Raw genomic sequence first — 19,570 nt, 5'->3', positions numbered from 1 at the left:
TTGACTAGTATATGTAGAGAAAATAATGTTTTTTTTATTGTTATTATAAGAATATATAATGCATAAATCTAGAATGACGGAGATGTAGTGTATAATTTCGAATACCACTAGAAAACAAAACAAATGAGATGTTTTGCGTTGTGCATTTTTTCTCTCCTTTACAAATTATATACCTTCTATGTTTGTTTACAAGTAAGTGCTAGTCACCAAAGCGCATGGTTTTTTTTGAGTATTTTACTTTTATAAATTATGGTTTATATAAATAGGAGCCTCGATAGCCAAGTGTCCTAATTAGTTCTACTGTAATCACTAGCAAGTCAACACGCAGGATGTGAGCTCGAACACCGCTCATGCGAATGCACTCCGACTCCAATCTTAATCATAATGGAAAAAATGTCAGTTTTCCTATCGAAGGTTGTTGATATTCTCCGGGCACTCCTGCTTCTTCCACCGACCATTAAAACTGACCTCCAAAAAAAAGCCCAAAATGGCGCATAAGGTGACGTTAAAACATCAACAATTAATTTATATATAGATACATTATTTTGTAGTTGTAAAAGTGGTGCATGATGTAGGCTCCTCATCTGGATCATGTTTTGTTTCTATGTTCTATGTTAACTGTCTGTACGTTTTTTAAAGGAGAAGGGTGTATACGGTTACTTTTTTCTTTTGTACTGTCTAATATGTTTGGCAGTTACTTGTTAGTTCACATATCACCCATATACTTTTTCCAAGTGTTGTCGCAAGAGAGTGTGATAATATTTTCTTTAACAAAAATAGTTTACATTTTAAAGGAGCTTCTCCGAAAACTTGAAAAGATTTAGTAGTCAATTTTATAATCTGAATTTGTCAAAACCTTTCGGAAATTTGTGTCCACAATTGCTCTTCAACCTCGTTCTTTATATGGCCTTTTTAACTTTTTTTTATTCGAGCATTACTGATGAGACTGTCTTTTGCGTCTGGTGTACAAAGATTTTAATCATTGTATCAATAATAAGTTTATTGATAAAGAAAATTCAGAAGCATAAACTTTTTTTAATACAAATAAAAACAATTACAAATCAGATTCACACTTTTTACATGCCGCACATCTCCATAAAACATTCATCCGCATGGTCATGGCACCAAATATTTTTGATATTTACACAAACAGAAAATCACAGAGAGAATCAATAATTGTATCCACAAGAACCGGACGTTCCTTGATATATTTCCTTCATTGACATCCGAGCATGATGATATGAAGTATAGTCCATGTTCCGTGGATACGGAGACGGTCGGGACTTTGCTGCCATCATATATGTGTCATGTGGGTAGGACATATAATTGTACGGATCAGGATAAGTTGTCCGTGTAGGAAGTCGTAATGTCATTGACAGATTTGAATTGTTCATACTGGCTGGTGACAGCTGTGATTCGTCGGACTCGGATGAAGCTGGAAAATAAATAAATAGTATTTAGAGACGAATTTTAGGGTTACGGCAAAGTCATTGATCAGGATTTTGACAACAATGGCTTATTTCTGAGCTACCACCTTCAACTCCAATTTTACTTTTTAGTAAATAGTGACAATTCCGAGTCAAGTATTACACACGGTCTGTTGAACATACATTTTTACAACTTTTAGTATCAGTACATTTGTAGCGTTTAATTCACTTTGAACTGTTTAAATTTTTTTTCGCGATCTGTTATGACCTCACACATAAGCTGTAGTTTCATATACTAGTATATGTTTGTTTCTATTGAAATAAAACTGGTCCAGTACCTCGAAATTTTTTAAAATAACGTTAAAATTGGTTTTTTTTAATCGGAATGTTACTATGTAGGGGCAAGCATGTTTCATATGTAGAGGAATGTTTTAGTCCTGACTTAACTGAATCATTTTGGTTTTTTTCGGATTTAGAATGAATGGCTTTAGTTATTACTGGTGAAATATTTTCATCATGTGTGTTTTTGATGATGCTATTGTTTTGTCTTTATTGAATTATTATCATCCTTGTGTTTCCTTGTAACGATCTTTTATCACGTAAAATAAAATATACAATCTTCTTACATTTATCACATTGGCGTTTTCTTGATGTACCATCCGGGTTCTGTGACATACTCGAAGGTCTATGATGATTCCGAGGTCTTCCGCATGGATTCAGATGTGAAATGACATCTACCATACTACAAAAAAATGACATGTGTATGTAACTTCATGAAGTTGAAGTTTATAAGATTAAAGAAGAATAAATATACAATTATCTTTTGCTTGGTAATGATTCTGCGATAAGATAAAATTTTCTTCATATTTTGTACTTTTTACATTGTACTTTTTCGCTTAACTTGTCTTAAGTTTGTATCGAGCCATGCGTTCTAATATTTCTCAGTATCTACGCTATATGAACAAGTCTTCCTATTCCGAGTAACGTCATCCACCCGCTTCCTTAAAACCGCTGAATAACGTGTCAAACATTTTGCAAGTCATAACGGGCGCCGGAGACCGTGCGTTGTATTCATCTGATGTTGAAGTGAATCGTTGGTGTATTGTCTTGATTCATTTAGAATTTACTTTGGGTATATTTCATTGATTCGTTTTCGTTTTACTTGGTGCAGTATATAAATATATATATGAATACACTCGCCATTCAATATATTTGATTCGATTAGAAATTCGAACATCAAAACCATAGCTGCTTAGTGTCAATCGCAATATTAACGTCGGCAAATCCTTAAAAAATAAAAACAAATACACATTCCTTACCATTCATTTGGGTCGACATCCCGGAAGCCCTTTGCAAATGGGTTACTGGCTATCTTGAGCTGGGTTATCTAGAAAAAAGAAATTATATGCTTACAAAATACAGGAACTATATTCTGTACAATTTTTCAAATAGTTATTCGAGGCAAAGTTCATTTAATAATATCAACAAGTAGTTCCTCAACTAAGACTAGTTTCTGTTAAAGTGCAGATACCATTAGAGACAGACTATCTGATGTTCAGTAGTTGTCGTTTGTTGATTGGTCCATAAATGTTTCTCATTTCTCGTTTTTTATACAGATTAGACCGTTGGTTTTCCCGTTTGAATGGTTTTACACTAGTAATTTTTTGTGGCCCTTTATAGCTTCCTGCTCGGTGTTAGCCAAGGCTCCGTGTTGAAGACTGTATTTTTGACCTATAATGGTTTTTCTTTTACAAATTATGACTTGGATGGAGAGTTGTCTCATTGGCAATCATACCTCATCTTCTTATATCTATATACCCATCTACAATTGGTCTAGATCTTGCTGAAAATTCAAACTATAAATCTCTTGGTTTCTTTTCTTTTTATGTCTAAATCATGTCTTTTGTCCTATTGTTGCTCTCATTGGTTCATTTTGCTGTACGCACTACAAACAGCAAAGAGAACAACATAACAGTACACCCCGTAAGGCAAGGAATTTATTTTTGGAACCAATGTTGATAAACTAAGGTACTAGGTAACTAGAATTGACCAAGGTTTCGGTAGTAGTAAAACCTCCAAATCAAAGATATGAACTATACTGTTCTCGTTTATTCAATTGAAGACCCCGTTTACAATTTAAGATAATTTTACAAAGGTAAACAACTCTTTAATAAAGTTTTCAATCCGATGTGATTGTATCTATATAATCACACAACCAATACGGTAATCAAAAAGACAATGTCTTTTCTTCCAAATCAGTGGATATAGCCATCAACATTAATTTTACTCACAAAAAAAGTCTTGCACGACTCTTATTTGAATAAGATAAACTTGAAAATTGAAATGGGGAATATGCCAAAGAGACAACAACCCGACCAAAGAGCAGAAAAGAACCCAACCAAAGAGCAGAAAAGGACCCAACCAAAGAGCAGAAAAGAACCCAACCAAAGAGCAGACAATAGCCGAAGGCCACCAGTGGGTAATCAACGCAGCGATAAATAATAAATCCCGCACCCGGAGGTGGTCCTCTGCAGCTGGCCCCTAAATAAAATAGTGTACTAGTTCGGTGAAAAGAGTATGTTTTACTCACCCTGTGGTTCTGATAAGCAGTGACTGCAGTGAACTTAGTTTCCTGGAAGGTATACGTCTTAAAACATTCTGTGTTCGAACAATCTTCTGATTTTGGATTTACATAAACTACATGAAATCGAGGCTGGTATTTGTGCATCGAATTCAAAATGATCTGCAAAGGGGAAAAAACGTTCAGGTTAAAACATTTCTTTTCATTTCATTACCCATTACAAACTAATTATAATATTAGCTTATCTTTATGTGGCACATTTTTTCCGAAAACGAAACATTTATGGCATCTCCTGGATTTGTTTGTTTAAAGAAATAAAAAGAGAGAGAAAAAGCAAACATCACGTGTAGTAAATTTAAATCATTTGTTAACATGCAATCTAATTTAAAGGAAATGCACTGAAATTTATGCAATTTTATAGCGCAACTTAACTCCAGCATGTTGCAAATTAAGTGCATTCACCCCGTAAAAAGTATCATAACTTATTTTCTCCGAACACAAAATTTATTTTAACTGCAGCGTACAGATTTAATTATCCATTAACAACTTGTCATTCAGAACAACGTGCACATCATATTCGTCTCGATTTATTTACATCAATTTAATTGGGATCACGTAAAGGGCTTGTTAATGATAATATACACCTCTCACTGTTAAATGAGGGGGTGTTCTCAAAACATGTTTGAAAGATTTTTTAAAAACATGTTTGAAAGATTGTCTCAAACATATTTGTTTTGTGGGTTGTGTTTTTTTTTTTTTTTTTTTATTACTTGATTGAATATTGTTTTAGCTTATATTACATTGTAAGTCTGGATTTGAAAACAAGGCATTATTTGGGAGAACTTTTACTATTGTTGATTATTAAAAATCGACAATGGGTTGATCAAATTCATTTTTTTTTTAATTTAATTAAAAGTTTTTGACATCATACAGTGGTACTTGTGGTCGTGTGTCAACTGTTACCAAACCCCTTAAATTTCAATGTTAGTAACCAGGGGCGTTTCAAAGCTTTTAAAAGGGGAGCGTATTCCAATTTTATATGCATTTTTTATTTCATTTTTCTTTATAGCTATTGCTTGCTTGATCATAATCGTATGTTTATATGATAATTTTCAATAAGAAATGAAATTTTGAAATTGAATACTAACTCTCCTGAATCCACCTCCATGAAATCAGGATAGAATTTTTCTTTCCGAATGTCTTGTTTGTGAAACTGCTTTTCGTGTCAAATAAAAGATATATGGTAAATGTATTTAAGGGCCTGGGCATGACAACTGTAATGATTTACACAGCAATGCATATAAAAACATGTCAATTAGTAAAATCTACAAGAAACAAAAACAAAACAAAAAAACGCGGTGGTCATGTTTGTGTTTGGTTCTAAGGTCGGGAAGTTATTATAATTAAGAACTATTGCTGTTGTTGGTTTCACAAATTATTAAAATCTGTCAAGATTTAAAGCACTGACTTGATACTGCAACTCAGTCATATTTAGTAATACACATGCAAGTTAGATCGTTTGTCGATTTTTTTCTTAAATGTTTTTGCTTATTTTAATTCTCTCCAAAGACTTATTTTACGCTTAAATTAAAATCAATTTCAATTATTTTCCTTCCCTTATTTCAACGGCTACATGTCTATCCCCAAGCCTTGCACGTTTGCTTTATTCGTATTAGGAATATAGGAATTTGGTCTTTTATATTTTTCAAGTAAACTTTTCATTCTGCCATCGGTGTCCAACTGTTTTGATTCAAGTGTCACTAATGAGTCTTTAGTGGAAGAATCAGTAAACGGGCGTCTCAAGTACCAAGTTGTAAGCCTAGTAGTATCTTTCACAAGTGTTAACTTAATATTAAATTTACTAGTAGATCTAAAGTAATAAATAATAAGTCCCCGAATTTTAAAATTAGACGCAAGAGCAAGATATTTATAAAATAGTAAATGACTTTAAAATAAAGATACTTTGTTTATTTGCTGTTTTTCCTCTTTCTCTTACGTGTTATATAACACTTTCAATACCTATGTTGAAATAACACATCATTAACTAGTAAAATTTCAAACACTTGTTGACATTTTCATTCTACAAATATCCTGACAAACATGACAGATGTCTGTAACCTTTCGGAACCTTACGGAACTAACATTCCGATTTAAAAATTGACGTCTGCTGTTACAGATGTTTCACTCTATTTAGTTAATTTTATTACGTAATGAGTTGAGAAAAATACAAAGCTGCTTTATTATTGAAAATATTATCAACCAATTTTCTTGTGAATTACCACTTCTATATTATATACAATTACTGTCTTTTGGTGGGGTACGTTGTAAATAACATTATGTGGTTTGATTGACTTTGGAAAATCTGATATTCACTGAGGTCAAAGGCCGAAGTGAATACAAGTTTTTTTTCAAAAGTCAACTAAATCAAATATTTACCAAAACAAAAGTCAATAATTGTTATATTTGATATACCGAGATACATAAAGTACCGATGTATGTATAAGAAATATTATTTACCAAAATCAACTGCATGTGCACCAAACGATTTTAAAATAATTATACATGCACGTAAAAGCACGCGACGTTTTCAGCGGTGAATATCTTCGGGAGGTGATATCACTGATAATTATGCTTATTTTTATGTACCTAGATTTCCCTAAATTGCCACTTCTATATTATTTATTATTATACCATATTGATAGAGTTCAGTTTTTTTTATATTCATATGATTTTGTGAATCTATGCCGAATTTATGATACATGCAGCTCAAAAAGTTACTCATTACATATAGTGGGTGCTAAAATGGCAAGTCATAAACTTGCTATACTCACGTGGCCATTGTCGTCCAGCAGATTATTTGTTAATTTCAATTTATCAAATGATACAATTTGTTTCATCCATTGAGCTCCTTTGCCGGGCGAGTCAGGATGCACGTGAATTCGTCCGGGCATATTTGGATCAGCTTTTCCCGCCACTACCCAGCTAGAACTGTGAAATGAATATCTGTATCTTTTGTCGTCAACCGGTATGAAGTCCATCATCAGCATATATTCTGCCATAGGGTCCAACCCATATAATCGTACTTGAAATGTGGGAAACATTCGCCTAAAAATAAAATATAAAAAATATAAATTAAATAATTTTTATGACATAGTTATTTTTTAACTGACACAAAAAAAATAAAATAAAGAAACCAACAATGCTTATAAAAGACTATAAATAGGAGAGAAGAACGACACCAGTGGCGGATCAAGGATATAGCGTGAAGATGGCGCACAGGACGTTTGATCAATATAAAAATAAATGTTATATGACGTTTTATTAAACTGTAAGCGTAATATTGTCAAAATTTGGTTTTGCCTCACACATGTATACTGTCACTTATTTATTTATTACGACCGCTTTCAAAAATTCTAGATCCGCCACAGACGAACATGGGTAAACAGACGACCGTCATCAATAAACTACAGGACACAACAAAACTTCAATTATATTCGTCGTTGGATTGTTGTATCATTATCGTATACCCAAAAATATGCATATATTCAAATATATATATTGATCAAACTGACGAAACAGATAAAGATTTGACAACAAAGGACAAGACAGGTGATACATGTCACCATAGAAACTTAATATAAACTGCGGAATAAACTGTGCATGCAATCATGAATAGGCAGATGCAAACACATGGGATCTTATGGCGGTCGCTTTAATATAAATGCAGTGATGCATTGTACATCTATAAACAATGTCATGACGTTCAATATATCTCCTCCTTATATCTTACAGACTGACTGGATATTGCTGGTTTAACGTTCATTGACATGTATTTCATAAATATTTAGGAAGAGAACATATAACTACTGAAGTCTTGCATACAAGAAAGGTTATTCAGAGCGGGTCGAGGAATGCAGGTGAAGGGTGTGGTATTTCAAACGACCCATGTTTTTGGATAGGAAAAATATCATTATAACATCTAAAACACCCAAGGACCAGTTAGAGTGTTTAGCGTCCAAATTTAGGTGATCATATTTCTATTAATTTGTCGACCACTTACATGAGGTTTTATTCATTTTATAATAATTACATTAGATGTATGTTTCATTACAATACGTTAATCTGATTGGCTAACTGCACATCATGTGTTATTCCTTAAGCAGTTGTATCACTCAATAAAACTTCTCATTCATGATGACACGAGGTCCCACAATAAAGTGCACAGGTAAATAAAGTAAAAATTTGATAAAAGGCGTGTTTTCATGATTCTATAGGTAAAAATGTAATTATAAGTATTGAATGCTTTTTTTGTAACTTTATAGGGTTGTAAAAGCGTTGACCGTGCGCACATTTTAAGTATGAAGCGCTTCCGCGCTTCATACAAAATGTACTTCGGTCAACGCTTTTACACCCCAATAAATTTACAAAAAAGAGTATTCAATTCTTAAATAAAAAGTAGCATAAACATTGGTTGTATATGCAGCATACGTTTTGATATATATGTGCACTTTATGCTTACTATTGAATTCAAATGAATTGAAAAGATGGCCAATATGTATAATTTGTTCTTCAATTTGGCATTTGTTATAAGTAGTAGTCAATTCTGCAAAAATCAAATCAAATCAAACATACTTACTAAACTTAACATTTTCATAACATTTGGGAAATACTGCACTGTGATATCTAGTTGCAAGATATTTTATAAATAAATATAAATGTTTGTATAAATAAAGATATGAATATGTAGGGGGTCTAAATACGCACTCAGTGTAACGAAAAAATCAAGCGCTTCTACGAGAAAGCACGATCTCTTTCAAACAAATTAGAATTTTTATCATTTAAAATTTTGTATATCCTTATCAAATGATAACACATTCTGTTACCAGCTCGATGCATATTGAAACCGATATAATAATAGTGAGGCTCAAAACGGGTTCTTTTTTGCACCTAGCTTGCAATGCAATCATCTCATCGGTTTTCATTAAATTTGTGGAGTTATTACTCAGTAACAGATTGGATGGATCTTTTTTGTTCCTCATCGGAATTATAACAATTGGCTATGATATTCAAGTTGACAAAATATACGGATGATAAGTATTTATATAAGATAAATCTGAGAACAGCAATTTGGCAACACAAGTCTATTCTTGCTATAAACAAAAAACGAACATAGTACAAGAAACAATTGTAAATATCAGAATTTATCAAAAAAGCAAGACAATAATGTCAATCGAAGTGGCGTTCTGTCAAACAACTAGTTTAAATCGAATACGAACTGAAAACTTATAAAACTAAAGCCTAGCATAAATATTTTCTTTCTAAAAGATTTGCTAACGTATAACAAATCAGTAATTTCTTCATTCGTACCAAGATGTTACGTTTATTATCAAATATATAATAGATAAAGTTGAAAATAATTAAATAATCACAGCATATACTAAAAATGAACAACGGAAGACAGCTATGGCGTTCCATAAACGTTCATTTATAATTTTTTTATTATAATGTATATTTCCCTTCTACTATATGTAACAAAGCGTTTATACTAACAGGCTTATTTTCAAAAATAAGAATGCACTGAATAGTTTGCCATCAGATTATAGTAGATGTTCCGGTGCCACTGATATTATCTTCGTGCGCCTCGTTCGTGAAAAAAACTCCATCTTTGTGGGGTAAGGTTATCTTGCTCAAAGATCGCCATTAATCAGTTGAAACGTCTCCCATAATTAATTATATCAGTTTAATCTTCTAAATAAAACACAACTTTCTCTAAGGATAGATGGTTGAATCTCGTTTGACACGAGACGTTGATATGTCTAAATCTTTCCCCTAATCAAGATTTTCAAATTCTTTAACTCTTACATCCAGCGATTTACCGTATTTTTTGTTTGTTATCATACATGGAACATGGTTTTAAAGTCAATTTGAAATATTACAACTTGGTATTTAAAGTCTAAATTGTATTTTTTATTTTTTCAAGTATCTCATTAATTTTTCACATGCAGTAATTTTCTATATAATTATCTATTTTATTACGTATTTACATTGTTTTACTTCATTTTCAAATGCGCATTTGAGAAATTGGTGGTTAAATCGTAATAAACGCAAAATAAAATTTCAAAATAGAATAGAGCCATTTGGTATTCAACCCTTCTTGTCGCCAAACTCGATTTCAGACTATACATATTTTTTTCTATTCAAACAAATAGTTTTATACAATTTTATCTTAAAAGCAAATGAAAATATTGTTAAAACTCTTATGAAAAGACACGCATTAATAAAATCATATTCATTTAAATCTATAAAAGAAATTATCCTAATGAAATAGACGTTAAATATTCTAAAACGTTTTCAAATAATTCCGCACAAATATTAATTTTCTCTACGTTTGCTGTTTCTAACAAGTTTTGAGAGTGATTTGACTAGTCGCATTTTAGAGTAATTTTTTAGAAGGTGATATTCGAAAAAAAATATATAATTCCATACTGATTCTTCAAAAATCTAAACAAATATTAAAGATTTTGTTGATATCCTTTTACAAATATTAATTTTTACTTTATTATGATACTACTTTCGATCCTTTTTAAACTTTATTTCGGCAAAAAATTAACTAAAAGATATGAAAGACAGAAATATGCTAGACGGAAAAGTTGCATAATAGTTTGATGGAACTACAAAATGTATAGGATACAACATTTAATAAACCAACAAAAATCATAATATGAAGGGGACAATATAGAGATTTTGAAAGACGGATTTCTGCATTAGCGCATATGCTTGTACAAACATTTAAAATTGAGTTAAAACAAATCCTGGGTGGAAATCATGCACCTTTTAAAATTTTCTATGACAAGTTCTTGGAAAGAAAAAAAAAATGAAAGGAGAGAAAACATCTGTTTTGTGAAATGACAAATGAAGGATCATTAGGGGTAAAGATGAGAAAGAACAAAAGAAAAACTAAGACATCGTTTCACACGGGTAGATTTCAAGCACAAGTAAAAAATAAAGTAATGCTTATTTTCAAAATGTGCCTTCTGTCCCTTTATAAATTCAAGAATTTATTGAAACGGAAACTAAATTCAGAGATATGATATAAATAAATGAAGAATGTGTTCATGGTACACAGATGCCCCCGCTTATAAATATACCGGGCAAAGATCAGAAACTACATAAGGACATAAGTTGATAACGGTGAAAGTGACGCCACCCGAAATCGAACTTGGTCTGTGTTTGTAGGAAAAGAGCATTGTATACGAGTTTCATGACATTTGGTTGAGGCAAACTAGTGTGTTATAGTCAGATTGTGGAAATGGCAGAATTAGCATTTTTTTCAAGTTACAAAAGAATATCTCTAAAATTGTGAAAGTAACGCCATCGAAATTCGAACTTAGTCTGTATTTGATAGTAATAAGCATTGTATTTAATCATAAGTTTCGTAACATTTGATTGAGGAAAACTGTAAGTTTAGAGACTCACGGTAAATTAATTTTGAGACGTACGGATGGACAAGGGTAAAACTTAATACCCCCTCCGACACAGCGGGGCATAACCAAATGCAGAAAGTATTGAGTTTTAATTAGTATAAGAATCAGGCAATTTTTAGGATATTGGAATTGCTACATTGCAAAAACGAAAAGAAAACGTAGATATGTGAAAATGGTTAATTGAATAAATTAAGATAGGCCAGTTTTTAACATGTAATTTGTTTTCTCAGTGGGCATCATTTTGAATTTGATTGGAGGCTCGGTAAAATATGTTGAAGCCGAGATTGCCACTTTTAAACACCAGGTATACAATGTACTATAATACACCACTAAATTTTCATCTTTCACCGTCTTTTTGACAGTGGCACTAGCCGATGTATATTTATTACACCGAACCGTAATTTGTTGGTCATAACTTCTGAATTTACTGCAGTTTTGACACTCAATTACTTGGAGGTTATCGCAGCCTCTTGTGGCTTTTGACTTCATAATGCCTCAATTAGTAACAATTAAATTCTCGCGAGAGAAACTGTTTACTTCTGAGACTGAGCAGAAACTGTTATGACAAATGGCACAGTGGATATCTTGGACGTTAAATATACGCCCCCTTTTTTGTTTATATAAAAAAAGAAGATGTGGTATGATTGCCAATGAGACAACTCTTCACAAAAGATCAACAGACAAAATATTTACTTTGTAAAATTTTCTTTGTTTTGTATTGAACATTCGTGTTTTGTTTCTCGTTGTCATAACTTTCCAGATCGCTCAAATAAGGAAACATTTGTTTATAGTTATTTACTAATAAACTAGGTGCTCCGCAGGGCACAGCTTTATACGACCCCAGTGGTTGAACCCGTTACCATGAACAGTGGGGGCAAATTTGGTCACAATATTCAATCTTGATACTGTCTTAATTTCTTTGTATGAAAAAATTCATAAAGATCTATTTACTTGCAAAATTTTTTTGGGGTCGTATAAAAATTGTCTGTTCTAAAGTATATAGGAAAATATATAATTAAATGCGTAGATATTAGACAAAATGTGAATTAATATACTTAATAACAATAATTAGTTTTCAGTTCTGGTCATATAAAATGTACATGATTCTTATAAGGTTTATATATAACTTTTTGGACACTTAATATATTTAAATTTAATATTTTTTATAAAACCAAAGTTTATTGTTTTAGTCTGTACACGTTTGATTGTAGGGTTCTCAATTCATCTTCTCGTTTGGCTGTAGTACCCTCAATTTATATTCATATTCTAATATAAGTTCAGCACTTCGAACATTTGAAGCCTTGGAACTTATTACTCATTTCATTATATTGCAGTTGATATATTGTGTATAAAATATGGACTATAATAAAGATGGTATGGTAAAACAAATATATATAGTTTTATATACCCCCTTTTTTCCATACACCATGTCCTTTATGCCCCCAAACTCTCAACAAAATAAACAAAAACAAAACGAACTTTATTGATGAAGATTCATACAAAAGGAAATTCGTATATTTTCCCTTTTAAGCTCTGACTTTACGTCCAACGTATAAATACTGCAGACTATTTAGATAAGTTTCAAAGTTGAATACTCGCCATAGATTCGAATTAAACTTAACGTATTTTCAGAAGTTGTATTTTGACATGATAATATTCCTCCAACGAAGCCGTTTACATCGTGTCTAGGTTTGATGTATGTAAGAACACAGCGGGGAGCTGAGAATTAGAGGTTTTAAATTTGATAAGATAAACCAGTAATTTGTACTGTATTGGATTTATAGATCCATCAAAATTGTTTGGGAAACTTATATGACGTGTCAAATCTTGTTAAAGCGTCAACTGTCAGAAACAATTATATGAATTAGATAATGAAGTCAAAAACACAAATCCGACATTTGTCTGTTATATTTGTATCTGGTACTTGACCACGAGGACTTGCGGGTTACTGAATATGATATGGGTAGTTACTGTCGGTGATTGACAGTATTTTTTTTTGTTGAAATAGGAAGCAGAATATAAGGGGATTAAAACTATAATAAGAAAGAAATACCTGTTAAAAACATAAAACAGTACAATCATTTCCAATAACATTAACGGTATGCTCAGTCGACTTACTGCCCGCGAAATTTAAAAACTCTTTATTTCAACACTTGACCAATTGCAAAGTGATTTATTGGGCATCTGCTAGCTTACAATAACATAAACGGTACTTATTTTCTGCACTAAATGCACATTTCGACAATTTATGTGTCTTCATGTAGTAGTGCCCGATGCCATAATATCTGAAAATTCTAAAAACTTACACAAACATTGAAAGAGGGGCGAAAGATACCAAAGGGACAGTCAAACTCATAAATCGAAAATAAACTGACAACGCCATGGCTAAAAATGAAAAAGACAAACAGACAAACAATAGTACACATGACACATGAAGAGCTGTTAAAATAAAAAAAAATGTCCGAGCCAAATTTTGACTAGGAATCAGAGTATTGTACGAGGGAGATATATTGTTGTAATTTCACCACCAATAAATACAGATCGCCACGAAATAGCCAGAAGGCGCAAGTTCTATACCAGGAAACCCTCCTCCCAAAACTTCAATGTAATAATAATCTCACAGTAGTGCTGTTAGTGGTATTTAACACTTAACATTCAATTAATTAACCAATTCGATTAAACAATATCCGTCCATTTGTTTGGTAATGTATGTTCATATTTATTTTAATATCTGTATATATTGAATTCATATTTGTATACATTCACTCATGAAAAAACCTGTTAGAATAAAATAAATAAAGTATTTTCCGTGTACTTGCTAGCCGGTCTAGTTTAATTTGCTAGGTAGAATATTCACTTACTAAAAAGGGTAAACAAACGGATTCCAAGGAAACCTCAAAGTGGAACGTCTTTTATCAAATGGCATATTCAAAACCTTAAACACATCAACCGAAACAACTGTCATAACTATTCCTGACTTGGTACGGGCTTTCCCGTTTAGAAAATGATAGAACCTTGTGTTATAGATAGCTTAGCCCCTCTGTGCTATTTTGAATTCTCTGTCAAAAATAAGCTACGTTTTTTAAGTTACGAGGGAACGTTTTCTAAGACAAAATATTTGTTTCCTTTTTCTGAAAAGATTAGAATCCTGGAAATCCAGCGATCACACGACCTCACTACAGGGTTTCTACACCTTTGGTCACTTTCGCTAGCTTAAGGTGTAGTAACTGACCACATGTAATTAAGTTTGCACATGTTATCATGCTTGTGATTGAATAGTTATCTTTCCTTGTCAACACTCGCACGTATCTCGTGGCGAGAGGAAAGGTCAGGCAACGTTTGTTTGATTTTCGACGTCAATCAAAACTGCATCATTTGCTTTCTGAAAGAATATTTCGATAATTACCAGCTCGATGTTGAGTGATGTTAGCTTGATATTTTTCTTTTTTGTTTTTGTTTTGTTTTCTGTTATTTTTCATAAAGATCAGCATCAAATTTATGCACAATTTTATTTAGGGGCCTGATAAGGTACACTCCCGGGTGCGAGATTTTCTCGCTGCATTTTAGACCTAATGGTGGCCTTAGGCTGATATTTGCTCTTTGGTCGGGTTGTTGTCTCTTTAACATATTCCCCGTTCTTTCTCAATTTTATGGTAATGATACAGAAAAAAAAACACTGTTTCGTATTTAAAAATACAGGCATCGCATAGAAATTAATATATTTAAACGACGACAAAACCAATACTTAACGAATTTTCCTAGATTTAAACATACTATAAATTCAGAATTTATTGTGTGCATTCATTATTGCGATTTTTGAAGGCTGAACTATAATGCGAGTTTAAGCATTGCAATTTCAGGTAAAAACTTCATGTATGCGTCCGATATCAGAATGCCAGTTCTTATCATTACTATATTCACCAAGTCGCATTATTCACATTAATAACACACCTCGCAATAATTTCTGAATTTACAGTAATTTTAAAATTTCCAAAGCAATTGGTCAATACAAGCTTCATAAAATTGTTAGTTATTTTATGAAAATTTACATTTTCCTCAGTAAAAAAATTAGTCCCTTAGTTTTGATTTGTCTACAGATAATTTTGCCCATTTGAATGCAGAGCTGCATGCATATAACATGTATATCCTCTCCAAATGTGTTGCTGTAAAAAAGAAAGTGAATCTCATCTTCAACAGTTTTCGAAGAAAAATTTTGTATATCTTTTAAAGGGAAGGGAAAATCCTTATTCTTTACAAATTCCATTGGAAAATATGTGTTTTCTGTGCATTTAATTTCTCTTTTGCTCAAATTAATAGCATGATTCGTGATTGACAAAATACTAACATTTGATTAAATATTACCTTCCTGCTTTGGTGACGATCATCTCCGTGCCGAGTTCATCGAATTCGTCCCACAATGACTTCATTTCAAGTTGTACTTGTACACTTGCTAATTTTAAATGGATTGGTTTCTTTGGCTCTTTCCCATCGTTTTCAATTCCTAAACTTTCATTGTCAGATTTACACGAATTTATACAGTCTGATGGGAGTGTTTTCTCACAATCTGTATCTGGTACCCTTGTACAACTGTCCGTAAACCCTTCGTATCTCAATGGTTCATAAAACGGTCTTCCGGTTCCGGCATGAAGAAGACACGCTGAAATGAAATAAGGTCAATGAAATGAATGTATCGCACAAGTACAATATTTCAACATGTTCAATACTATAATAGTTAATTTCCAATGAAAAGCATGTTTACTGTTGTAAATGAAATTAAATGAAAATCAATATTTTTTTTATCTATAAAGAGACGCAAGAATATTTATTATTGAGCCTGTTGGGGACATGACTTTTTGAAATACATTTTTCAGCAGTAATTTTAACTTGGTGGTGAGGATTACGTTTATTTCACTCAAATATTTGAAATTTTGCGTAAATCGAGTAAAGTTTATTTTGACTTTTCATTTCATGAAAACCATTTTATTAAATAAACTTTAGTACCAAAGTATACAAACTTTTGTATTAATGTTTTGCATTCAAATTTTCATGGAGCGCTTTTTTTCTTTGCGAATTCAATTCATCAATGTGAAAGCACCCGAATTAAAGCAAATTGACGATGGTATACTTAAATACCCTAGATTTAAATCTATTAATGAAATGTAGAGAAAAGAGAAAAAGACATACAGACAAACAATCATACACAAAATACAACTAAGGAAACTAAAGACTGAGTAACACGAACCCCATCAAATACTGGGCGTAAAGAAATACAGTGTTAAACAAGTTGAAAATAAACAATATATGCATTCTGTATATATATAAATATATATATAATAAATAAACTCTTGTAGAATTTGTTTTTATTACGAGTTGAATCTAATGTAGTTTTCTAAAACAACATGTTTAACCCCGCTGCATTTTTGCGCCTGTCCCAGGTCAGGAGCCTCTGGCCTTTGTTAGTCTTGTATGCTTTTTAATTTTAATTTCTTGTGTATAAATCGGAGTTTAGAATGGCGTCCATTATCACTGAACTAGAATACATATTTGTTTAGGGGCCGGGTGCGGGAGTTTCTCGCTGCATTGAAGACCCATTTGTGGCCTTCGGCTGCTGTCTACTCTATGGTCGGGTTGTTGTCCCCCATTTCCATTCTCAATTTTATTCTGTATACTTTAATATAAAATGTTATTTAATTTCAATTGTCGTCACGTAACCCATTATGAAATTAAACAATTGGAACAATATCATTTTTGAAATTTAAAATCCTAATAATGAATATCGGCCGTATATATAACTACTTGTAGATACATTTCAATATTTTGCATGAGTTTCTCAAATATTCCATTTGCATGAAACCCCCGAAGAAGGGTTACAATAACACGTGCCTGGTCTTTCGTTGTTTTTTTTACTGACATAGAAATATCGGTTTTAAAGTCAGATAGGTATATCTAACTTTAAAAGTTTTACTGTACACTAAATCTTTTACACACTCTTTATTATACATTTATTTTAAGGTTATGTCAACATATTTACGCTGTTTGTAAACAGTAAAATGTTAACTAAAACATTAAAAAGTGTACAAATTATAATGTTCAGTAATAGAATCTTCAGAACGCACGTGCAGCCAACACAGATCGCATTATAAAGATCAAAAGAAGTTTGAAAGGTTAATTTTTCCAAAATGTTTTTGCAGTCTCCGAAGGAAAACACTTGTTGCAAAATGAAATCTTTATTTTCAGATAACTCTGTGTGTGCAGTAATTTACGTATATATATAATGTTACTTTAATCTGTAATAATTATAAAATAATTTATACTATTAGTTATTAATAGTAGCGAATTCCTCATCTGTTTAGTATGGTTAAGTAATTTGCGTTGAACTAGAAGTTTTAAGCGGTTTTTAACTAGATTAAGTTGTTTGCCACCCGCAAATTATATAATTGATGCAAATATTTAATCCAGAATTCATATACATCTCTCTATTTATTTATGACAAATCCAACGGATTTTTACACACAAAGATACATTTGTAAAATATTGAATTGTTTTAAAAATTGTAAAATAGTATGCATAATGCAAAAAACGTATTGAAGTATTCATATGTACGGTTTCCTCTATTTCTGACAGATGAAAAACAATCATTAAGGACCGACATATATTTTACTGACCTCAACATTGTGTTTTACTTTCAGGTCAAAAATTATTAAAAGACTAGCAAACTGAATTATGATTTATCAGAAGGCAATTAAAACCGGGCCTTAAAAACGATCCGGCAAATAAATAAGTTTTAAAATTATTTCAGCGTATATTGGAAATAGTTTAATTATTTCTAAATCAAATGTTCTATATTTTCTGGTATCTAAATTAAAATAATTTAAAACGTTTTGAATTGATTAAGGAATGGAAAAGGTGAATTTTTAATTCTCGTGCACTTATTTCTATTATTTTAGTATGCATTCAGAAACTGTTATTGTTTGTTTCTGTTTGTTTTCTTTTCATCATTGAAAGACATTTACATAAATAAATATATTATCGTATGTGGACATCTAACAATTGTTTAAAAATTCACTCCTGGTCATAGTTAATGTGATTTTAAATAATAAAGTCAATATTGACATTATTTTTAGCAACCTGGGACCTGTTTATCGAAACTGTCCTAAGTTCCGTCCTAAGAAATTCTTAGGACAGACTTTAGGATAAAGTTAGGACCGACTTACGACACGTCTCAGCATGCACATCGAAGCTATCTTAGGAATATCTTAGCTAGGACCTCCTAACCGATGTCCTAAGTATTGGTGGAAAAGAAAAGAAAACAATCTATATAACATTCATAAAATTAATGAATTATTTATATTATAATAATTTCTTAGGTATTAACATAAACAGATTTATAAAATAAATTTTGCATACCTTCCATATTTTTCATGCCATATCCCGGATTATTCCAATCAAAGAAATATTCATTTCCATTCTGTAGATTTGAATATCCAAAAGTGTCCGAAAGCTGACCCGACATAAGTGAAGCTATACTGAAGGCGTTTGCTCTGGTCGAAAACGGTACATTTATATCCATAGAGGTTTTCTTGCAATAAAATCAGTTAAAAACAACTTTCTATAGTTTTACGTATTTACTGATAATAAAACTATAAATAATAGATTCTAAATTGACAATTTTTCCATCCTTCTATGAAAAGGGATGGAATCCTCGATTTTGATTGGTTGAAAAGTTTCACTTCGACAACTGCTCTAAATGAATAATTTTAAAGTTTTTCACTCTATATTTTGAGTGCGTTTCTCTGGTAATTCGCAGATGAACAAATGCATCACAAAATTTCTAATTTTTAAAAGTTTTTATCTTGCAACTTTTAATAGCAACTAGTAACGAGAACAGCGTTGGGGAGCAGTGCAATTTCACGTTAATGCATGTTGATAAGTAATTAATCATTTAGAAGTGTCAATTCTGACAGCTTACACTGGCCAACCCCCACAATGAACCCTCCCTGATACACAGAGCAGTCAGTAATAATAAACACTTCCATTTTCTGTGAATTTTCACAAATTTTCACCCCAAGTTCTGATAA

The 19,570-nt window shown here is 31.8% G+C and overlaps 1 protein-coding gene across 1 annotated transcript; it reads right to left on the bottom strand.

Moving 5' to 3' along the window:
* Positions 1-1,015: 1,015 nt before the first annotated feature.
* LOC139527242 (T-box transcription factor TBX10-like) lies at positions 1,016-19,415 on the bottom strand. The gene is made up of 7 exons (XM_071322571.1): positions 18,900-19,415; positions 15,855-16,149; positions 6,840-7,113; positions 4,018-4,170; positions 2,747-2,814; positions 2,054-2,169; positions 1,016-1,435 (listed from the first exon to the last, which is right to left on the bottom strand). The coding sequence occupies exons 1-7, from the start codon at positions 19,060-19,062 to the stop codon at positions 1,170-1,172; spliced, it is 1,335 nt and encodes a 444-aa protein (XP_071178672.1). The 5' UTR covers positions 19,063-19,415; the 3' UTR covers positions 1,016-1,169.
* Between the last annotated feature and the right edge of the window lie 155 nt (positions 19,416-19,570).

The sequence above is a fragment of the Mytilus edulis genome, chromosome 6 (genome assembly GCF_963676685.1).
Source record: "Mytilus edulis chromosome 6, xbMytEdul2.2, whole genome shotgun sequence".
Taxonomy (NCBI): Eukaryota; Metazoa; Mollusca; class Bivalvia; order Mytilida; family Mytilidae; genus Mytilus; species Mytilus edulis.
This window is presented reverse-complemented; position numbering and strand designations above follow the sequence as displayed.